The sequence below is a fragment of the Lonchura striata genome, chromosome 13 (assembly GCF_046129695.1).
Source record: "Lonchura striata isolate bLonStr1 chromosome 13, bLonStr1.mat, whole genome shotgun sequence".
Classification (NCBI taxonomy): domain Eukaryota; kingdom Metazoa; phylum Chordata; class Aves; order Passeriformes; family Estrildidae; genus Lonchura; species Lonchura striata.
This window is the reverse complement of record NC_134615.1, coordinates 12,773,532-12,796,065: the sequence shown is the minus strand read 5'-3', so window position 1 is coordinate 12,796,065 and position 22,534 is coordinate 12,773,532. Positions and strand designations below refer to the sequence as shown.

At 39.8% G+C, this 22,534-nt stretch overlaps 1 protein-coding gene across 9 annotated transcripts in view; it reads right to left on the bottom strand.

Moving 5' to 3' along the window:
• The window catches only part of CHD9 (chromodomain helicase DNA binding protein 9), an 85,902-nt gene extending 66,744 nt beyond the window's left edge, over window positions 1-19,158 (bottom strand). For 3 of the 9 annotated variants that reach the window (XM_021555025.2, XM_021555034.2, XM_021555033.2), the window contains exons 1-4: window positions 19,059-19,158; window positions 11,230-11,311; window positions 9,421-9,509; window positions 2,351-3,953 (exon numbers count right to left, since the gene is read on the bottom strand). In XM_021555025.2, the coding sequence (XP_021410700.2) occupies window positions 2,351-3,787 (1,437 nt within the window). In that variant the 5' untranslated portion in view covers window positions 3,788-3,953; window positions 9,421-9,509; window positions 11,230-11,311; window positions 19,059-19,158. Of the gene's footprint in view, window positions 1-2,350; window positions 3,954-8,213; window positions 8,289-9,420; window positions 9,510-11,229; window positions 11,312-14,411; window positions 14,458-18,881; window positions 18,952-19,058 lie in introns of those variants that run through there. The other 6 variants (XM_021555027.2, XM_021555026.3, XM_021555028.3 and 3 more) reach the window with 6 other exon arrangements.
• Window positions 19,159-22,534: the final 3,376 nt, after the last annotated feature.

Sequence of the window (22,534 nt, the reverse complement as noted above, 5' to 3'; positions counted from 1 at the left end):
TCCTCAATATGAATTAAAGTCAGTGTGAAATACTGTCTTGTTAAAAAATTAAAAGTTCACTTAACTGCTACATATGAAACTTGTCAAAATCCCTTTCCAACTGACTCTTACCTAAAGCAAACCAGTTTTAGGAAGATCAAAATTCCTTCTCCCTTTACCCCATCTTTTTCCTCCCTGGTTAAACTGCACACATTTGTAAAAAGCTCTAACAGAACTAACTCATATTGAACTTGAAATTCTAAAAAGAGATCAAAGAATAGAAGTGAGAGCTACAACCAAAGCCCTTCTCAGAATAGTAGTCAGTCAAAGGAAAGATCTGAAACACTTCAGTAATTGCCATACTTTTCCATTTCTATTCATACTACATACTCCACTGATTTAAAAAGGCTTCTACATTGTTTGCTTCTGTACATTCCTCAACAGTTTGACAGCTACCAGTTCACAACCAGTTTTTGAAGGAGACATTAAACATCTGTCTGACCAGATAAACTCAAGGTCAGAATCCAATTTATACAATTTATTGCATACCCCAAAATAATAAAAACCAACCCAAGCAGTTTTATAACTATCTGGTTTCTGGCTGTTTCATTTCAAAGAGGAAAAACATTAAAATTTCAAATACTGCAAAGTTGCTTTGTTTTCACACCATGATAAAAACAAAACCAAACCCCTAAACTTTAAAGGCTCTCCACAGATCTCAGAACTTTCCCTCTATTCCTTGATACAAAGCAAAATGCTAAAACTGATGTCAGTGAGATCGAAGCAAGTCTGGAAAGGTTCTGACAAATACAACACAAAAGTCCCAGCACTAGAAAGTTGTATTAGACCCGCTTTTCATTGCCTAGCTTATATCCCACATGCTTCTCAAAAATGATACTAATCCCTGAGTTTCTCACCAGCCCCAGTTTTCCTGGAATCCATTTCTTCTTCACCCTTCATCCCAAGTATGCTCAGGGAGGCCAAGAGCCCCCACACCTCTGTTCCCAGCCCCTGGCAGGGAATGGGGCACTGCTCCCAGGACAGGACTGAGGACTGCACACACAGTCTGACAGGATCTCCTTCCCCTGCGAGCTGCTGGAGCCTCTGTCTTCAGCTTACCGGGATCCCTGACAAGAGGGTGCTACTTGGGTGCACCCTCTTTTGTTTCTTTAGGCAGGGAAGGAGAAAGGAAATGTTTATCAAAACCAACAGATTGCATCTCCTGCATCATTCCGTTAATCAAGCTCATCTGAACCGCACTGCTGGATACCTGTGTTCCATTAACATCACACCACAGTTTACAGAAAAAGTTTCACTGGTAGGAATTGACAATTACACGCTCCATAAACATAAGCAGAAGTTGTAATGGAGAAGCAATCTACTGAACCAAGACCAAAGATTAAGCCTGTTAAGCCGTTATCTCTACGCTAATGATCTAAAATTAATGGGGGGGAAGCAAAACTGCTACATTGTCTCCTTCACAGGCCTGTGTCCTACAAACTAAGAGAAGCACAAGTCAGTAGTTAAGGTCCTTGGGCCTTCCCCATTTTTTTTTTTTTTTCAGAAAGACAGCATTCTATATTCTCAGGTGTAGAGAATATTGGTAGCAAGAATACAGAAGTAACAGTTACTAAAACCTTTTTAAACCTGTCTCCTGTAAATTCTGTTTGATCTCAGAGTTGCATCTGTTTTGAAACGCACAGATTGAAAAATAGCTAACCATTTTTATGCTATATTGTCCTCATGGAGGACTCAAATACTTGCAGTAGATGGGCACATTATACTAAAACAACTGTTGAATTTTTTGATTTAGCCAAAAATAACAAAATCCGACATAGACATAGCATTTTATATGTTTTCTATTATAACTGAACACATGAAAATCAAGAAAAATACGTGTGTATTTTTAGGCAATGAGCATGAGCACAAAGACACAAAGCAAAGGAAGAGCAACAACATAACCACCACAATTCTTGGAGAAAATCAGCCATACAAACCTTACCAAAGGTATTAAAAGCATGTTTCTCTAATTTTCAAGACAATAAGCCATTATATTAACATCAAAATCATAAACCAGTAAATTTTCTCTGTTGTACTTCACAAGTACAAGCAGCAGAAGGAGCAACACCATTTTATCTGAATAAGATCATGTAGTCTTGCTTTTTGCAGTGATAGGAAAACAACAGGAGAAAGCAATGTCTGCATCAACTGGTTAGGTTTCTTCCTCCTAAACTAGACTTCTTCAGGGTCAAATAACAACTCGGAGACTTCAGTTATCATGCTTTGACTCAAGCACCAGTCACTATTATTCATTTCACCCCATCAACCAAATCAAATAATTCAAACCCCCACTCCCAAAATCCCTACATACCTGTCCTTGTAAGGTTGCACGACTTCTGCCTTGCAGGTGCTGATTAGAAACTGAAGAATGCCAAGGATGGATCTGAGTTTGAGACGGTGGCCGAACGAGTTCGGATGACGATGTCACTTGCTGTGGGGTTATGTGGTGTTCTAGGTCATGCTCTAAAACATGGCTTGTGCTATCCTGAACAAACGCAGAGTCATCGAACTGTGGCAGAAGGTCTTCCTGCAAGAGGTCATCTGGGTCAAGTCCTGTGAATGGTTCATTGTGAGTCTCCACTTGATGAAGTAAGTTGTCATCTAAAGATGTAAAACCATTGCTTTCAATAGAGTCAGTGAAATGGCTTATCTGAGAAGCAGAACCAGTAGAAGCTGGAAAATTAATATTCACAGGAGAGAGTTTCGAACTACTAAAGTTGCCCTGAGGATGCGCAGAATGCAACATTTGAAAAGTACTTGAATTCAAGGCTGTGTTAGGATTCAACATGTGCTCAGTTGCTTCTTGCTTGGTCCCTGTTTGAGATGTAAAGGCATCGCTTCCAGTGAAGTCAGAGATAGAGTGTGTCTGCTGGCTAGTAGAAAGAGCTGTTGTAGGCTGAAGGAGGCTGGTAGGAGAAATGTGATTATTTGAGTAGGAATACGGAGATGAAAATTGCTGACTATTACTGACCGAACATGGAGTAATAGTTGGGGACTGTCCATCAAAATTTCCTTCTTGATTCCCACAAAAATGTATAGAAGTACTTGCAGTTTGAGAAAACTGTTGAACAGACAGAGGCTGCTGTGAAGTCGATGGATTAGAAACTGAAGGTGGGTGGTTGACACTGACTCTGAGGGAAGTAGACACGTTAACTTCCATGAAGTCTTTTGGCTGACTCAGAGCATCCTGCCCTGTGTTGTTCCTGCTCTGCTGTGGCCGTAGGGAGGCACACTGATGCTGTGGTTCATTAGCCTGAAATAAGGCAAAGTCATGGTGTGCTACAAAGCTTTTGTTTTGCTGCATAGACTGAGAATGTCCTTGGTGAAAAGGGGACCCATTTTGATTTGAAACAGTTGTGGCAGTTTGATGACCCCACATAGGACTACCATCAGCCACATCTGGAAACATCCCATTGGACTGGTTTTGCGGATGAACTGGTGAACAATTGAATTGAGAGTGTGGGGATAAGACATTGTCAGCTGAGCTATTAAAAGACTGATTTACTGAGTGAAGCTTCAGTGAATCATACTGATTCAGCTGATCAAACTCACTCATCTTTTGTTGATTTTGAGCATCTTGCACATGGTTCAGTGAGTCTATGTGCAAAGGTTCAAATTCTGCACCCAAATTCAATTCATCAACAAGTGAAACAGGTCCAGGTTGAACAAAGGCATCATCTGACAAACCTTCTAAGGTCTCACTAAAAAGATTGGCATCATCAAAAAAATCCATCATAGGATCAGTCATCTTGAGAGGTCTGTTCTGCTTTTGCTCTCAACTCCAAGTGGAGTCAATTTTGTCTCTCCACAGTGAACAGAAACAAATGACATCCAGCGGTCACCACCTTATCCAAGGCATGCCAACAGCCATTAGTGCTTCTGATGAAACATTCGTCTTCGGGTGTTAAAGCATCCTGAGGGAGAGGAGTGGGGCGGGGGGGGAAAGGAAAAATTTAATTACTCTCCTTATCCTTCCCACCCCTGCCCAACACTTTTAAGGCTATTTGATACTTTGTTCATAACTTTAGCTACACCAAAAATCAAGCAAGTTATTTTTGCTTATACTTGATACACTGTACAGGTTTTATAATTTTTGCCCCTTATAAAAATATGTTTTAAATGTAATGGTTTTATTTGTTTAATTCACTCAAAGCAGAGTTTTAGATTCTCCTTGGTTATATTCATTAAAACTACCAAATTGCACCAGAATTGGGTTTTAGTGCTCCAGGATTAGAATTTGTTTATAGCAAAGAAATCATACATATGCAAGATGTATGTAATAATTCTGTATACTTAAAACAAAAATACTTGAAAGTTTATAAACTACATTTAAGTCGAAGCTTCATTTCATTAGGAGAAACTGGGATACTTAGTTTCTTGTATTTAAGTTTCATTAGGCAAGTTCCTGAGAAACTGTATTTTATCACACTTAAGACATAACAGACCCTTCTTAGAAGGGAAGACAAGAGTCTGAATACAATGATATACAAAAAAAACCCACAAAAAGAACGAGCTCTGGTTCAAAGGAGTTTGCACCCCTAGTTTTGAAACATTTGAAACTATTTATTCATAGTATCGCTAAGTGATCACCAATTAATTGATTTGCAGTCAGGAATTTAAGGAAAGTTGAAAAAGCATTTAGCCTAAAAACTCCCAGATTTATAGTGCAATCAAACAGAATGGGAAATGACTGAAAATGTGTGTCTGTGATAATGTACTTCCCCAGATAACTGGGAACCCTGTAGAATAGGGAAGCAATCACTTCAAATTAGCACCTTCACGGAATAATAATTCCTTTATCCTGTCAATACATATGTCTAATTAAAGAAAAAAAAAAAACCTGAAGAAAACCAGCCATAACTTTTAATTCCTGACCCTCCTATTAAAGCTCACCTTCAATTGCAATTCCTCCTTAATGAATTTTCCTAAGAATGAGTATAGAATCCTTCCAGAAATGAACACCCTGTAAATCTGACATATTCTCTGATGGAAAAGGTTCATGCTGAACCTACTAAGCCCAATGTACTTCTTGGCAAGCTGATGAGAACCCATTCTGCATATACTCCTAGGTCACTGAAGGTGGTGTGACCATAGAATAAAGCCAGACTTAAATTCACAAACCTCCTTTAGGGTTTGAGTGTATGAAACTTCTGGTGTGTACAGAGGGATCCTGTATCGTCCTAAGAGACACTAATCAGGTATGGTGTCAGTGAGGAGGAGAACAAGCATGATTAAAATGAAGTGACAGAAGCTTAGGGAGATGACACCTTAGCACAGCAAAGCTACGGTGGATCCTAGATTATACATGTGCAAGTTATTGCTTAAATTTGGGATCTCCTGAAGTCCCAAGATAGAGAACGCATTAATATACATTAGACCTCATTATCTTCTAACGCTGATTAAGTTGTCTACTTACAATTAAAAGCAACATAATGATGATTTTCCCAGAATGAAACACCTTCCAATAGATGATAAACAAGCAGCAGGATCCAGGTAGAAGGTCTGGCATGGGTTATAACATTGCTAATATAATGATATCTCATCCTAGTTTATCTCAACACAAAAGATAAGTCAGGAGAGAGCTATTTTAGCTCAGAAGAAAACCAATTCTGATTAAGTACAAGGAAAAAAAAGTTGTAGAACGAAACAAATGTAATTCAAGAAACCCCACTGAGGAAAGATAAGATGGAAACTATGGTAGCCATGGTAAAATGTCATGTTCCAGGCTATCAAGAACTACTGATAAAAATCTCAAATTTGAAGCTTGTATCACTAAGTTGACATACTGAGTCTGATCAATTTTTGCTAACTGGAAAAAAAGCAGAGGGAAAAAGAGATATTTCTTCGCTCTTTAGCAAAATAGATCCCAAGAATGTACAATCATTAACTAGTATACATGCTTTTCATTGTAGAAGTCTAGAACTACTCAACAGGACTAAAAGAACCCTGTATTAAAAGTCACATACACCAGACACTCTCCTCCTGTTTTACTGACTGTGTCCCTTTACAGTAAGGAAATGGAGAAAAGCTTGCAGAACAGCTGGAATTACTGCAGCACACTCAGAGCTGGCCTCACAGAAATTTACTTCTTGGCTCAAAAACCAAGAAACATTTTCCATCATCATTTTTCTTACTTCCTTTCAGTATAAGGAAAACAAAAGAGGAAATAGTGAAAAAATAATATGAACACTCCTTTTAAAATGCAAAGGTTTTATAACACAAATAAATTTTGGTATAAATAGGAAACATAACCTGAAGATGTCAGCTTCACTTTAAGGATCCAAGCAAGTTGGATGGTACAGATGAATTTCCAAACTGAGAAATCTGAAGGCTAGATACACAAGAAACCTCTTCCAGCTTATTAGACCAATATAAATTTATTATGAAGAAAGCTTATTTGTAAATTGGAGATTGTGAAGCGACAAAAAAAAACCCCAAAATAACCCCCACAACCAACCACCCAAATGTCTTTTGGAAAGAATACCACTATCAATAGCCTGAACAGAAGTCTGTTGCAAAGAGAGTTTGGGTTTTGACCAGGGGAGTACTTTTACCCATAGTCTTCAAGGAAACTTCATGTCTGTCTTATACCAGAAGAAAAGGAAAACAAGATCTGTTTCACGGAATACATAAAAAAAACCTGAACTCACACAAAAACCTAAGGGAACAGATAGCAAATTTGATTCTGAAAACAAAGTGGGAGTAGCAGTAAAAAGAATAAATTAAATTATACACATTAGAATTTATTGTATTTCATGGCATTTTTGAGTACTTTTGCTGAAGTGATAACAGAACACAAGCTACTCTAGTTATGACCAAGTAAATCAGGTGGAGCTTAAGCACTTTACCATGATATCCACACTTTCAAACTTTGATACACAAGGCAGCACTGCTTCACATGACTGATGTATGACAGTACTAAAGATAAATCAGTGACTTTGGTGTCCATTTTTTCTCAAAGGAAGTTGAAACCATGGCTATTCAGAAAAATAACAGAAGCCATCTTAGAGAGAAGCTAGGAACAAGTTAGCAACCACAAGGACTTAAAACAAGTCATAAAAACATGACATAACAGAAATCCAGCCTATGGGAAAAGGACACGGTCATCGTTAGGGAAGAGTTTTACATTATATGCTTGCAAAGGGTTTGCTTTTGGGGATTTTTTAGAGAAGCAATGCAACCGGCACAACAAACAAGAAGTCTGCTAGAGACTGAAAAAATCCCTGTATTTGCTAAATTCTATGTAACATGCAACAGCATGACAGCTTTATGGCTTGCTGTGATTTTCCCATCTATTAGCAGATGGAATACTGTATCAAAAAAGGTGCATGGTAAAACCCAGACACTCAAAAACTGATCACTTCTGCACAATATTTAGAAATGAGACATCACCTTCCCAATATTAAAAGACAATTACACTATCATTACTTGTCAGATTTTAAATAAAGCTTTGGCCAAGTTCAAAAGGTGAGTTAATTAAATAACACTGAAGTTACTTCCTGCTGATGTGCCAATATAATTGGTATTTTACCATAGATTTAAAGATCAATGTGCATGTTAAATTTAAAAGGCACAGACGGCCACAGCTTCCTCAAAATCCCAGTAATATAGAAGACCAAAAAAAGAACATGTAGTAGATATAAACTCTTTTATTCCCTAACAGAAAGGACTGTCTGTACTGGAGTGCCATGGAATCTGTACCTAAATATGGATTGAAAAGATGCATTTTCTTACTGTTATCGCTAAAATTTGGATAAAACTTGGTTGGGTAGCCCAAATAAAAACCCATACATCCAATTGTATATATACAGATGCATTATTTTAGATTAAAATTACTTTTCATTTCTATGAATTTCTAATTATGCATTTCTAACTATTTTTGATTATGAACCATCCCTGTAGTAAAATCATACCCTCAACATACTGGTTTTGTTTAGAATTCTTTTTCTGCTACAGAGTTCACAGACATCATGCTAAATAGTCAAAAGATCACTCAAGAACCTTGAATTTTAATTTGAAGATTATGAAGATTTGAAACACATGGGCTTAAACAAAATTCTCAGAACTGAGTTCCAGTCCATGGTTATAGTTCCAGCTCCGAGTAAGAGCAAAGAACTGGAGCACACTGGCTTGTGTGTGCTTGTCAGACTAATCACAGCAGTCTGTTACCATACCTACACTGATCCTGCTTGCACCAAGCACCCCATGTAGCTGTTTCCCTTTCTCTACTTCCCAGACATGCACAAACTCCCTCCACCACTCATCCTTTCATTCAAGTAGGCTCTGGAAAATAAATATAACAAATGTAAATAAGAAAAAAAACGTAGCTAGCTATTTGTTAAGGTTGTCCATGGAATTTCAAAGCAGCCAACAATACAAATGACATTTTACTTGGGAAGAAAATCTATCTTCCAATGCAACTGAAGACAAATTTCTACCATTCTCAACCATGTCTGCCTTCACTGTGAATAGCAGATCTTCTTTAATGAGAACAGCTTTGCTTAAGCTGAATAGAGCAAAAGCAGCCCAAAGAGAACGTGTATCACAGAACTCTGCATAAAACAACATAGTATTAAAAAGCCCCACAGCAATGCTTAGGCTACTTAGTATACTTCATTAATAGATCCAGGTCAACATTAATTTTTAAATCAAGGTAAATTTATGAAGCCTCAAAATGATACTTCAGTAAGCCATACTTAATAAATGGAGAGAAAACATAATAACAAATTCTGTAATGTATGAAGTAAACATAGCTTAAACTTAGTTGTTTTCTTCAGAGACCTACAAAAATTAAAAATACCTACCAGTAGCTTTTTGAAAAAATCATATTTTCTACAGAATATTTTTAAATTTTTTTTTCCTATTGTTTTGACGTGCAGGTACCACAAAGTTTCTTCAGATTAAGTAAGGTTTATGTTATTGAGAAGAAGTGTTGTTTGTTTTGATTGCACAAAATTCAAACCCTTTGCTTTGGTTGCATTCCAAGTTAGAATCACTTTCTTTCAAAACTCCGAATTCAAAAAGATATATGGCAAGATGCAGAGTTAAAACCCATAGAACTGTATATATATCAGAAAATGACTCTCAAATCACAGACCAATTTATAAATTCTTTACCTATATACCACTGTTTCTCTGTCTGTAATACTAGGAATTAGTGATTTAATTAGAGCATTAATCTTTAGACATATGAATTCCAAAGTTTAGTTATTAGCTTGGGTCAAAATTAACAGCTAGCACAGGCACCTAATGAACCCTATACTCTGTAAAAGTTCCTGATAAAACTTTAAGACAAAACTAAGTTGCTGAAATCTTCTAAATTAAAAATATATTTCAAGATAATGAAGAAAATGACCCTAGTCAAAATAAAAGATATTCTTACCCATGAATATAGAACACATCTCTTTAATGAAGAATTGAAAAACTCAGAGCTGTGTTTTAAATCCAGATGGATACCTCATCATCAGAGACCTGAAAATGAAGCATGTCAAACAAGTCATACAATAACCAACTTCAGGAGTGTACATTCAAATACAATACCTGAAACTCAAAAACTCACTAGATACCATAAGACCAAGAACAGCAGAATTAATACAAAATCACTAGTAGCTATGATTTTGTGTCTGGTAAATAGATACATATTCATTTTGTAGGACTACTAAAAATAACCCAAGTCTACAAGCCCCTTAAGATGAAGGGTAGTTTGTGCCACAATACCAAAAAGTTTAGGCTAACTTTAAGACAGGATATAAGTACTCCAATAACAGCAAAAAGAAAAATTCTGAGGTTAGGTTTTAAACCTGTCAGTCTGAGAAGCCCTGTACATGTCTTTTAACAGCATGGAGCTGTTCCACTCTGACAGTGGACTTCAATGGGAACTGACAGTGCCTTTTGGGGAGAGAATACCTGCATGACAGTTTTATCCTGTTCCTTGCCTTGGCAATAGGTAGAGGAGCTCAATTTCAAGAGGTTCTCTTTTAATCTGAAAGAGGCTTCAAAACATTACAAAGTTTAAGGGAAAAGGGGAGGGGCAGTTCTAGGGCCACTGTGTAAAAGCCTCAAAGTACACAAAACTACTCTCTAACACTGAAAGACAGACAGAAAGTTTGTATATGAACTGATATTTTACACCAGTGTTTTTCCATTTCAAAAACATGATTATTGTGTCCAAGGCACCAAACATCCTCCAATTCCAATACAATGGTTCCACTCTTCCTAAATACAGTTTTGTCATGCCAAAGTCTTTAATGCTTTTGCAGAGCTAAACTTTGTTAAAAGATAACATGGCATATAATACTGCATTGAGAAGCAGATTTTAACACAGTTATTTCCTCTCCGTGCATCTTTGAAACAATGCTGAAGCATACGTGGAAGATATAAATTGGTTATAGCAGCTACCAAATCCTGCAGTGTTTCAGAAAAAAAAAAAAAAAGGTACTAATTTGGTACAAAAATTGCTACATTTATCCTCTTCCTATTATTCAGTAACTTCCCAATACTTTTTCCAAGGTTGCTAAATAAAATGTTTCTGCTCTGCAATAATAGGGACACTTAATTCAGAGAAGTATTTTTCTAAAATTCATATGAGATAAGCATGTACCTAACATATACCTAGGGGAAAGTTGCTAAAATACCTTTATCTTTGTTTACCATTTATGTGAACTGATAGTAATTTTGTATCAAAACAGACAGAAAACTTGCTCTAGATGTTCCTTTTTTCTGTACTGGAAATCCCATCACACAAACAGAGCTGCTGTAATGCACAAGTCCTCTTCACATTCAGAAATTAGAAAGGAGTTTGAAACTATTTAACTGTTAGGTCCTATGCCACATTTTAATCTTTTTTTCTTTTCTTTTTTTTTTTTTTTTTTGTTCTCAGTCTCTGCTTATTTAAAAGTTCTTTGTTGGCTAAATAAAGTTAAAGGATAAGTATTTTACAATATATACACTACCTGAATAGAGGCATTCAAAAATTTATTATTTGAAAAAAAAGAAAAAACCTGAAAACTTGCAATCAAGTTATTTATTCTACCTGTAAGAGTTCAACAGTAAATAAAGAAATCTAATTCACCTGTAACTACCATATAAGATAAATGCAAGTTTAAGTTATTGGCTAAAACAGCTGTATATCCTTCCTCAGCTAGCCTGTTCTTAAATCCTCAAGATAAAGAGAAAAAAAGATGTTTCTTACGCTTTAGAACAGTGTCCATTGGTTGAACAGCTTCCAATATGGAGACAATTTTGGAATACTTAAAAGTTTGAAAAATCCTACACTGAAAGGAAGAAAAAAACCACATGTAACTAGATACACATTCACCAGGTCTGCAATACATTACTCTAAATGTGAAATACAAAAAATTCTTCTGACAACAGAAGATTCACTAATGATTATATGAAATGCCAAAGAGAAATTTACACAAAAGGAATGTAGAGCTTTTATAAGCTCCAAAATGGGATCTATCTCTACTGGTTCTCAGATAAGCTATATTGCATGTGAATTTTTAAATACACATATATACATATACATGTATCTGTTAAGTGTGATATGCTAAAAAAAATTACTCTTACTAAATGTTAAGTATTACTTTTACTAAAAAAAAAAAAAAAAAAAAAAAAGGCAAGCAACAATATTTACAATATTTTGGCTATTTCTCTAAATATCTGCAGGAGGTGTCAGAGGATGGACCCTCTGCTCCTGGTGCCAGCAATGGGACAAGAGGAAGGGGCAGGAATGATGCCCAGGAAGTTGCCCCTGGACATGAGCAAGGAGTTCTTTGCTGTGCAGAGCCCGAGCCCTGAACAGCCTGGCCAGAGCTGTGGAGTGTCCCTCATTGGGGACATTCCAGAACTATCTGGACACAACCCTGTGCCCTGTGTAATTCTTCTTGAGCAGGGAGGTTGGACCCAGTGATCCCACTAAGCTCATCTCCAACCTGCCCTGTGAGTCTGTGATTCTTATTTTGTATACTAAACCACAGATTTTTATACACATTTCCTTGCACGAAACAAACAACTCATTTCAATTAATTGAGAAAAGCTACACAAATTTATTTTTTTTTTAAATATTACGTAAATTTTAGTAAAACAGTTTCGTTTTGCACAACATCCTTGTGTGCTTTTATCTCTTCAGTCTTGGCAAATACCTTTAGAAAATTTAATAGCACCAGCTGAAGACATTATTATTTTCAACTACCTTCTTCACCTTTCTGCCAAAGGTTATTGCCCTCAAAGCACACCTGCAGAACAAAACATATAGGTGTACAGCTGCTGCTTCAGCATATAGTCTCCCAATTTAGTTTTAACCCTTCCTCTTGTTTGTTTAACAAACCCATTAGACATTGCATGAAAATGACAGAAGTGTATATATACCTTCTATTTTGTCATTTATATCTTGTGGACATTAATTGCAATAAAGGGACAATAATAATACAGAGAATGATACCATGTTAATCTGCTGCTATTGACAGAAATCTAGAAAGATACCAGGAGTTTGGAATACCTTACTGCAAAGGACAAAGTTTATCCCCAAGTCAGTTTATTTTAGTGAAAATAGCTGTTTAGAAGTTAGTATGTTCGGCCACCAGACTACTGAAGGAATCCATATTAGTAGCCAGTACTGCTCATACTATATTGCAATTTTGTTTCTCCAAAGTGTACCTGTGGAGATTTTAATAAATTTCAGGACTGCAGTGATTTCCTTCTAGTCACTTTCTTTCTAATACCAATAACAAAAACTTCCCATGCTTTGTTCTTCAGGTTTGAATTCCAATACACCCAACTTTTTTTCCTTTTAGTCTATCTGTACAAGATACAAATGTCTCTTTTGGAAATTTAGTAGTCAAAAGAGAGTAATATGTTTATAGTTTGCAGTTTGCTTCTGATCATCAATAACAGTTACAAAAACTTCCTTGTAAGTTTAAAAAGAAAATCCTCTAGTGCTGCTGAGATTTCAGATGTAAACATTACAGGCTTTCTATTGTTTTGTTATCAATTTCAGTGTTACACCTTAAATCAGACCTACAAAATATGTTTCTGAATTCTAGTATTTTTCCTCAGGAACAATTAGACCATTTTAAGATTTAGAGAAACATTTGCATTAAAAATCAGAAAAAAAACCTTTTAATTCTAACATGTGGGCTAAACCAAGATTTCATTACAAAACATAAGAGACAGAAGACTTCAAAGCACAGCTTCCTTTCAATTCATAATCTGATAATACCATATCTTCCAATAATTCTCATGTTCTACCCTGATAAGCATCCCTGTGAACTAGTTCAAGTTTATAACCTGGAAGTACCAACTAGAACAATGCAAAGGGTTGTCCCTGTTTTATTGATGCCCATGGATCCTGACTGATGAATACAGACAGCTGTGAAGGCTTGACATTGACAGAAATCTGCACTGGGGGAAAAAAAGCACAATTTCAAGTCTTGACGCTGGCAGATTAGGATATGCCAGTACTTTACTAAGCAAAACAGGTTCAGACATCCTACATTTACTGGTGTAAGGAGGTTCATCTGTATCACAGGTCTGCCCCATACAGAGGGAGGCTGCATACAAGTTTTCTGTTATGTTTTTTGTTTGGTTTTTGTAAGTATATCTAAGGAGATTTGATATCAAAGTTTCCTTAAAGAGTTCCTCCCAGATACATGTTAAGCAAGACACTCTTGTGTTCACAATTTGTTCAGTATACTGTTCTTAAATTAGGAAATCAATTAAAACTAATAACTCAAGCAAAACATCATTTCTCATCTTGTCTCGTAGTTTCCAGCATAGTCAGGACATGTTCCTGAATTCACCTGCAACAGACATAGACTCCAGACAACTTTTAGTGTGACATCAGTACTCTGTTACAAGAGTCTGACAGTCAAAAAGGACTTTAGGAAAACTTCCCCAGTTAAACAGGACAATGCACATCTCTTTATTAAGAGTATTTATGAACTAATTCTTACAAACTTATCTAAAAACCTGTCTCTTAAACCTAAATTTAGGTTTAGCTTCTGAAAAACAAGAAAAAAATACTTGGAAGAAGTACTGCTGAAACAAGCAACATATTACAAGGACTCAAGCCCATTGTCTTACCTAACTGGTTTTCATGTAGGTGGAAGCTATAACTATGGTAGCTTTACTACAGGGTAATTGAAAACACAAATTTATTGTATTGAATTCTCAGGTTTCTGATAATATATGGAATATCAGATGGGCAGACTTTCATGGCATTACACAAATGAAGACTTTCTGAAGTTTAAAAGTTTCTTCACTAGGGTGTTAAGTATCAAATGTAATAAAACCATTTACTTCAAAAGCCATTTACAGAACAGATTTTGGAGGAATTTCTTAATTTTTGTGACTAGCATAAAAGAGTGAACAAACCTTTTAATACTGCTCACGTGGTACAAGGAAAGTGCCCAAGAAAACACTGCAGATGGAAACAATTTGGTAACCAGAGTTACATTTTCTAATATGACTCAGATAAAGAACAAAGTCAAAATTACTATTTGTCTCTATAAAAACGATGGGAACATTTTTCCATCCTCCTGCAAATTCTAACTCTTGATTTCAGACTAAAACAAAAATATATCACTTACAAAGAGAAAGGTGCATGTACACTGCCAGCCTAAAGACATGAATATTTGGCAGCACCTGGATAATCTGCATGAATGAAGTTGAACATTTCAACACATCTGCTCAGTGACAGATGCCATATCTTACCAATAAATTTCTGCTGAATTCTGACTTTTAAAAAAATGCTTCCTACTTTGCAACATTTTTCTCACAGCTTAGAAAGTGAATGTAATGTAAAGTCAGCACTGAAAGTGGAACTTGGATCCAAGGTGCTTCCAAAAGTATTTTTTTACTCCATCACTAGAGCTCACTCTAAGAGGTAGCAGAGTATATGTCTGAATTCTATTACATACACATTTTGAAAGTACTCCTAAGGGCCTTGTGTTTCTGAAATCAAGATAAATCTTCATTACCCACACTGTTAGAAAATATTTAGAATTGGTCTTCTGCAAGTTTTCAACACTGCAGTTACTCAAAAACATAATCACTGTAAAACACATTGTGCTGTTCTCTTGTAACACCTGTAGAAAAAAACACTGCTTAAAAGTGATCTCTCCTCCCTGCACTACTGTAAATAAGAAAGTTGTGTGTTCAGCTCACTCTCACATTTATGAACTGATCAGATTAAATATGGGAATCTTGCTGCTCTTTTAGCCAAAGCAAAAGCTGCAAATACTTTTCAGTTGCTGTTTCATCAGCAAAATAATAATTTTTTAGCAGGACAATTTCTTTTGCTGAAGGAGAAGGAGAATACTTCAACATTAATTATGTTAACTATCAATTCTTGAACTTTTGATTAAATAAACAGCTAGTTTCTCCATCACCCATTCCTGTGTATTCGGATCCCCCACATCCCTGAGGCTCCACTTCTGACTACAGGAAGAGCACTGGGAAATAGAATGGGAGCCCAAGTAAGTGTGAGATTTCAAAATCTTCATTAAGCTCACAGCTCCATGGTTTGATAGAGCCAAGACCATTAAAAGGACAACTCTAGATAGGACAATGGAAGAATATAAAGTCTTGATAAAATTAGGGTTAGGAAAGAATCTGGGTGTGATGGGCTACTGGACTTTGGTTAAACACAGAAACGTTTCAGCTGGATGATTTACAAACACAAGTACCAAGCATTACCAAGAATTCAGTTCATATATAATGGTGGAAACAAAGAGAATACTGCAATCCAGTGATGAATAGGATATGCCATTTGACTCCATTCTAAATTGCATGAAAATTACTTCAGGCACGTTGTTCAACAAGACTGATACAGAAGAAAAAACTGCACTGTAAGGAATATGAACCCATAAAATATATAATTGTCCAGCTTACCTGTACTTTTAAAGTGTCTGAAGGATACATATACCAGAAATATAGAAAATATTTTTATTGTAAGATACATTAAAAAAACTCCTTAAAACTAACCTATAAACAAAGTGATACTTTGGTTCGTCAGTTTCAAAAAAAGGCAATTTTAAATCAGCAGGTCAATCTTTTGGGTTTAATCTGCTGCATCATTAACTTATCTCACTCATAAAAGCAAACAAAATTGTCTGGTTTGGGGTCTCTATAGTCTCTCAGTAGTGGTTCATGTCATACATCTTTTAGATAACACCACTAAGAATACTTTTTAAAAACCACACTCCACTTTTATCAACATTTTAGCATAACTGAGTTCTTGGACTAATCTTCAGGACCATTTACCACAAGCAGCTCATGTGAAATAAGGTGCTGAGACTCCTCAAAATTCTTGAGTGGAATTCAAATTCCACTTCTTTTTCCAGTAAAAATGATAGCCTTACTCTGAGTGGCATGAATTAGTATAGCTTCACCATGAAAAGCAGCATGGAGTTGCATAAATAGAACAATCTGGTTAAATACAAATAAGCAAGTTAGCACAAAGTAAACCAGCACAGATGCACTGTAAGTACTTAGATGCCTGCCCTTATCATCTTATAAATGCAAAGTAAACTGATGCAGCTTACTCACTAACAGGGAAAGAAAAAAGCTCCTTCACATTTACTTTAAGGTAAGAGAGTCCACAATGGTCCTTAACCACAGAGGTGTTGATACATTAAGTTCACATCCTACCTTGCTTCCCACCAACTTCTCCATGAGCCTGTGAATTATGGGCAGTGGGCCTGTCACACTGATCCCTGAATTGGTTAACATTCAAAAACATTATATTAAATTTTGCTCTTTGGTTTACACAAGCTGGGCATTGAAGTCCATGGCACTTTGGAAGCCTCATCTGACAGATGTGGGAAGAATGAAAAAATCATTATTAGTTACAGGTATAAGGTGTTGAGGCTGTGTAGAAACTATTAAACCCAAAAGCTATGAATTTCTACTGTTTCTTTAACAGTTCACAAAGTCTAAGATAGGAATAATTATTGATTTAAAAATATTTACCTTGTGAAACTTAAGAAAAAGTTGATCTGTGCAACAATGAACTAAAATTCAGAGACCGGATAAAAATCCAGTTTTTGCTCAAAAATGACTCAATATTAATATTCTGCCTTAAATTATAAACATATTTATAACCACACACAAATGATTACATGTAAAAGAAGGTGAAATAATTATTTTTACCTCACACCTGCCAACTGGGAACTTGATGGTGTCGAATGATCCAGGTTTAAAAACAGTTGCAGTGAGCTTTCAGGAGGAGCCTAGTTCTCCTCAGAGAGGAGAGTTACTTTTTAAAGCTACTTCTTAAAAGTCTCAAAAAATACACAAGAAAACTAGAAACCCTATCCTGTCACAGAATTTGTTACTTTGTCCCCCATGAGCAGGGATTGTAACAGTGAAGGGTTCAGCTATTCTTCTACAGAATGGAGGGAGACTGAGCTGTATTTTCTCACACTGATGAAGTTAAATGGCTTTCATAACTGAAGGAAGTTCTCAGCTCCTAAAAATTCAAAGCACTTATGATACAACAGTGAAGACAGCAAACCATTTGTTACAAACTGAAAGTGTGTGCATCAAGCTTGTTGTCAAAGCTATCCAGCCAAAATGAGAGAATTCAGAATCCTTTCCAGCTGGTTTTTATCCCTATTCACAAAAATTTGTGTGCAAAGAAGAAATGAAGAGGTTTTCACCTTTCAGTGTGTTAAGCCTCAGTGGGAAATGTGACAATTTCTCCAGTTCACTTAAATAAAGATGCATGCCACCTATCCACCCAGTGCCATCTACCAATAGTACCGAAGTGGCCTCAAAATCCTCTCATCGTCCCCGAAGGAGGTCAGCTTGCAGACCCTTCCTGGAAAATGCCAGTCTGCAAATTCTAACCCTGCACTTTGACAGCTAAATCCCCTTCTAAGTCTCCACCCATGCAGTAGGAACCTGTGGCCATGCAGCAGCAGCTCTCCTCACCCCAGAAATCTTGCAGCCCAGAAGGACAGCAGACTGCATGCCCACCTCCATCTCTCCCAGACACACCTCACCCACTGTCAACCCTCCCCTGTCACCTTCCTTTCCCCCGCTCCTAGGGATCATGCTGTGGTCAATCCAAGACAGTGGGCTGCCCAACTCGGCTCCCCTTTTTCTTACTGCTTCTCTTGCCCTGGGAAATTATTTTAATTCCGACCTCTACCCACCTGTATTATCTTGTGTGGTGAGAAGCCAGGTCTGCCATGCCCACTGCTCTGCCTGGGAGGCTCTGCATCCCTTCCCTACCTCGCACTCCCTTCCTAAACGACACAAGGTGGCCGGGGATATTTCTGCCCTCCCTACCTTCATCCACCCAACCCTTTTATCCCACTGCCACCTCCTCGGTGGGGGATAGGGACATGCAGTCTTTTCCTCTTGACTTCCCAAAGGAGACCAGCCCTCTTCCCTTCGCCCTGCCATCTTACCTGTAAGAGGGCAGGACGTGCAGGCTCTCCCCCACCCTGCGACCCCGGGAAGGCCCAATTCCTCCCCTCCAACTTCGCCCCCACCCCGGCCACCCCTGAGCGCCGTGGCGGGGCCCGCATCCCCGGGCGCCCCCGCCGCCTCCATCCCGCCCGCTCCACCCGCGCCGCCCCCGGGAAAAGCCTCGCCTCGCCGCCGCCCCCCTTCCTCCTGCCACCTCCGCCGGCGAGGTGCGAGCGGCGGGCGCGCAGCCCCGCGCCCGGCGGCGAGGGGCGGAAGCGGGCGGGGGCGGCGGCGGGGCGAGCCCGGGTGCCGAGCAGGCCGCGTCGCGCCGACCCCGGCGGCGGCAGGGGCGGGCAGGGCCGGCGGGGCCGCCCGGTGTCTCCGGCACCTGGAGCGTGGCCTGCCCGTCCCTCCGCACGTACTCACCGCCCGGTTCGCCATTACGGAGCCGCCGCCGCTGCCCGGCAGGAGGCGGCGATGCCCCACGCCTGTGACAGCTCCGCGCCGGGGCGGCCGCGGGCGGGCGCGACGGGTTCCCCTCCCCCCCGCGGGGATTCCCCCCGTGTCCCCCCCCGGGAGCCGGCGGGCGAGGGCGGCACTCACCGTGCGGTGTCGCAGGCCGGCGGGCGGCGCGGGCGGCGCTCGGCGCTGTCCCCGCGCCTCTCCCCGCTCCTCCCCGCGGGCGCTGCGCGGGAGGGGCCCCGCGCGGGGGGGCAGGCGGGGGGCGAAGTTTCACTCGCTCCGCGCCGCGACCCCAGCGGCCCCAGCGAACCCGCGGGGACGGGCTGGGGGGCGCATTTGCATATTTGTCACCCCCGCGCTGATTGGCCGCCCGCGTGGGGGCCGCCGCCGCGCGCTGACACGGCGGCTCGGCTCGGGAGGGAGGGAGGGAGCGGCGTGAGGGGAGGAAGAGGCGGGCGGAGCGGGGAACGGGGCGCGGGAAGGGGCGTGCGCGGGGCGGGGATGCGCGGGGGGCGGAGAGGGGACCCGGGAGCGTGCGAGTTTCCTTCCCGAGACACCTTCGCTCTCCCGCCGCAGCCCCCGCGGGAGGGGCAGCCCTGGCGGGGCGGGGGCGGGCGGCGCGGAGCCGATGGAGCGGTGCGTGCGGCGGGCTGGGCACATCCAATATGGCCCCTGCGCCGGGAGAAGCCAATCCCGGGCGCGGTTACTCCGGAGGCTCCGGCGGAGGCCGGGCCGGGATGCGGGGCAGGCCCCGGGCGGCGGGGGGAGCGGGGATTTTCCCTGGGAAAGGGAAACTTGGCGCTCCGGAGCGTTTTGGCGAGGCGCTCACGCAGCCGCTCTGGGCGGCCCGGCCGTGCCTCCGGAGGAGCGCGCCCAGCAGCGGGAATGCCGCCTTCGCTCTAGGAAACCGCGGGGGCGCGTTTGACACCGGCACTGGGGATGGTGCTCGCTAGCCAAAGCTCTCTCTCTCCCTCCCGCTCTCCAGGCAGAGCCCGTGGGCTGGCAGCTCAGTTCTTCTGACCCAGCGGTGGTATCACCAGGTCTTCCACTGAAAGCTGAGGGCTTGCAGGGAGAGCAAGGGGAATTCCCGCCTATTAAAGGCAAAGGTGGATGCCAGGCAGACGAGTGTAGCTGCAGGTACACGTACCAAGCCACTTTGGAATGCATTTCTTGAACACGCTAACAGGGCACATACGTTCCAACAGTTAACTACATAATATTTTTTCAAACATATTAAGATGAAGTACGTTAAACCAGAAGTATTGATTTCAAAATCAAAGTTTAGAAGTAACCATTGCCAGAGATACTTCAATGTTATCTGAAATAACTTATTTTTGAAGTGTCAAGCCACAAAGCTGTTACAGGACTCGTTTCCCTGTAGCAGGACAGCAGAGCAAAAAGCTTGAGGAGGGAGTTTCTAGCACAGCTGAAGTGAGAAACCTTTTTGGCACTTGCCTACAGCTTTATCTGGTGTGGCAAATAAGTAGAGGGGGGAAAAAAAAAAGAAGAAAGACCACTTTAGGTGAACAGTTACATAACTCTTGTGAGCTGACCTAAAGACTAAATTAAGAATCCCAGGAAAACAAGAAAATTCTCAGTAGTTATATACACTTGGATATTGTGCCTGTGAGGACTACAACAGGCACAGGGGCAATCAGAAATCTCACCCTAAGTCTTCCATTCCTTGCTAGCAGGGAACTAGGGATATACTTCTGATTCTCTCCAACCTATTGCTTCTGTGGTTAGGATATTATTTAAGGCAAATTTTGTCATTATATTAAGTACCAGATTTGTTGTGTATCTTATATGCTTAATTATATATTATAATTCATTAATTGATTACAAAATTTTTAAATAGTTTCTCTACTGAGATTCTGTAGCTACAAGCATAAGGTGGTAGGGTCTTAGCATTAGTTTAGAAGACAAGCCTTTAAGCAAGCTACTTTGGTGTTTCAGCTTTACAGTACCTTTATCCTTCTCCCTATGTCTCAATGCGTTCATCACAAAAACTTTAATCTTCCTCTCAGACTATTCAGAAGACTCATTAATATTTACACTAAACTTTCTGTGTTTACTCTCTTCTTTTTAGCCAGCTTTTAGACTTTCTTTCTGATTTCCCTTTCTCTTACTACCAATTGAAAAAAAAAACACTTTAAAAAATAAATATAGCTGTTGTGTTTTTGTTTGGTTGTTTTTTTTTTTTAATCCTAATGGCTTCTAAATCAAAACCTTTATTTCTCTGCTCCTCTAGCCTCCATAAAGAAATAAGCATGTACTTCAATGGAAAAAAGTTGGCCTTCACCCTTTTATTAGCATTAGCCAGCCGGTGGTAGTACTTCCTTAATAAAGCTATCAACAGCAGTGTAACACTGTGAAGTGCTCTCAGCTCTGGATGGTGTGAATGGCAGTGTCATACGTTGAGAGCACAAGCTTAGAATCATCAATCACATGAATGACCAAAAATAGGATCATGTGACTGGTTATTCTGCTGCTCAAAAGGACATTGAAACTCATGAGCACTTAATGTTTGGATGAATCCTTTTAGAATTTAGAAAACAAACAAGTTACATAAATATACGGAATTAAATGGTGATTTTTATTTTAGGCTTCATTTGTTTAAACATGTCAGTATCTCATCAGATGGCTTTTACACGGTGTCAATTTCATCAAGACTTCTGATATTTTACATCACCAGCCTGAAATCCTACTGTTGTTTCAAGCAATCATAATTTTAGCAGGCTTTATACATTTTATGGTATCTTTATTTTCTCAGCAGCACTGCTTCACAAGGTAATTATGTTGTCTTGATCATAGTGTATTGGTCACTCTTTTGAAATGTTGAGTTTGGTAAGAGTGAAAGAATACTTTGTCTCTCCACACTTTTTTTTTTTTAATACATTTCTTCAGCTATCTCATGTACTACAGATTTAGAGCACATGCATTTTTTAATTTTCTTGGTTCCCGCAGAGCTACAGTGCTTTATTCTGCCTTAGGATTTACCACATGTGTGTCTTGTAACCCACTGTAGCCTATGGAGGGAAAGATCCTCTGTACTCAAAACAAGGACACTCATCCTTTATCCTTCTGTAAGCATGGAATAATATTTTGCAAGAAAAACTCTAACAGAGGGAATCAGTTGCTGTAGTTTCCTGTGTTTTGGTTATCCATGGAAGTTGCTGCAGAGGTGTTGAGGTCAGGGCTCAAATGACCCATTGAATCATTTAGGTAGGAAATGACCTCTAAGATAATTGAGTCCAACCATTGCCCCAGCCCTGCCAAGACCACCACCAGCCCATGTTTCTCAGTGCCCCGTCTGCATGCCTTAAACTTCTCCAGGAATGGTGACTCCACCACTTCCCTGGGCAGCCTGTTCCAATCCTTTACAACACTCTTGGTTAACAAACTTTTCCTTATCTCTGATCTAAACCTTCTCTAGCACAAGTTGAGGCCATTTCCTCTTGTCCTATCACTTGTTACTGAGGAAAAGAAACCTCCCCCCACCTGACTGCAACCTTCAGTAGCTGGAGAGAGCAATCAAGTTCTCATTTACTGACTGTGCTGCTGAGATTGGGCTGTTGCCACAGTGACTGCTTTGATCCTTCTCCAGTAGCCACGCA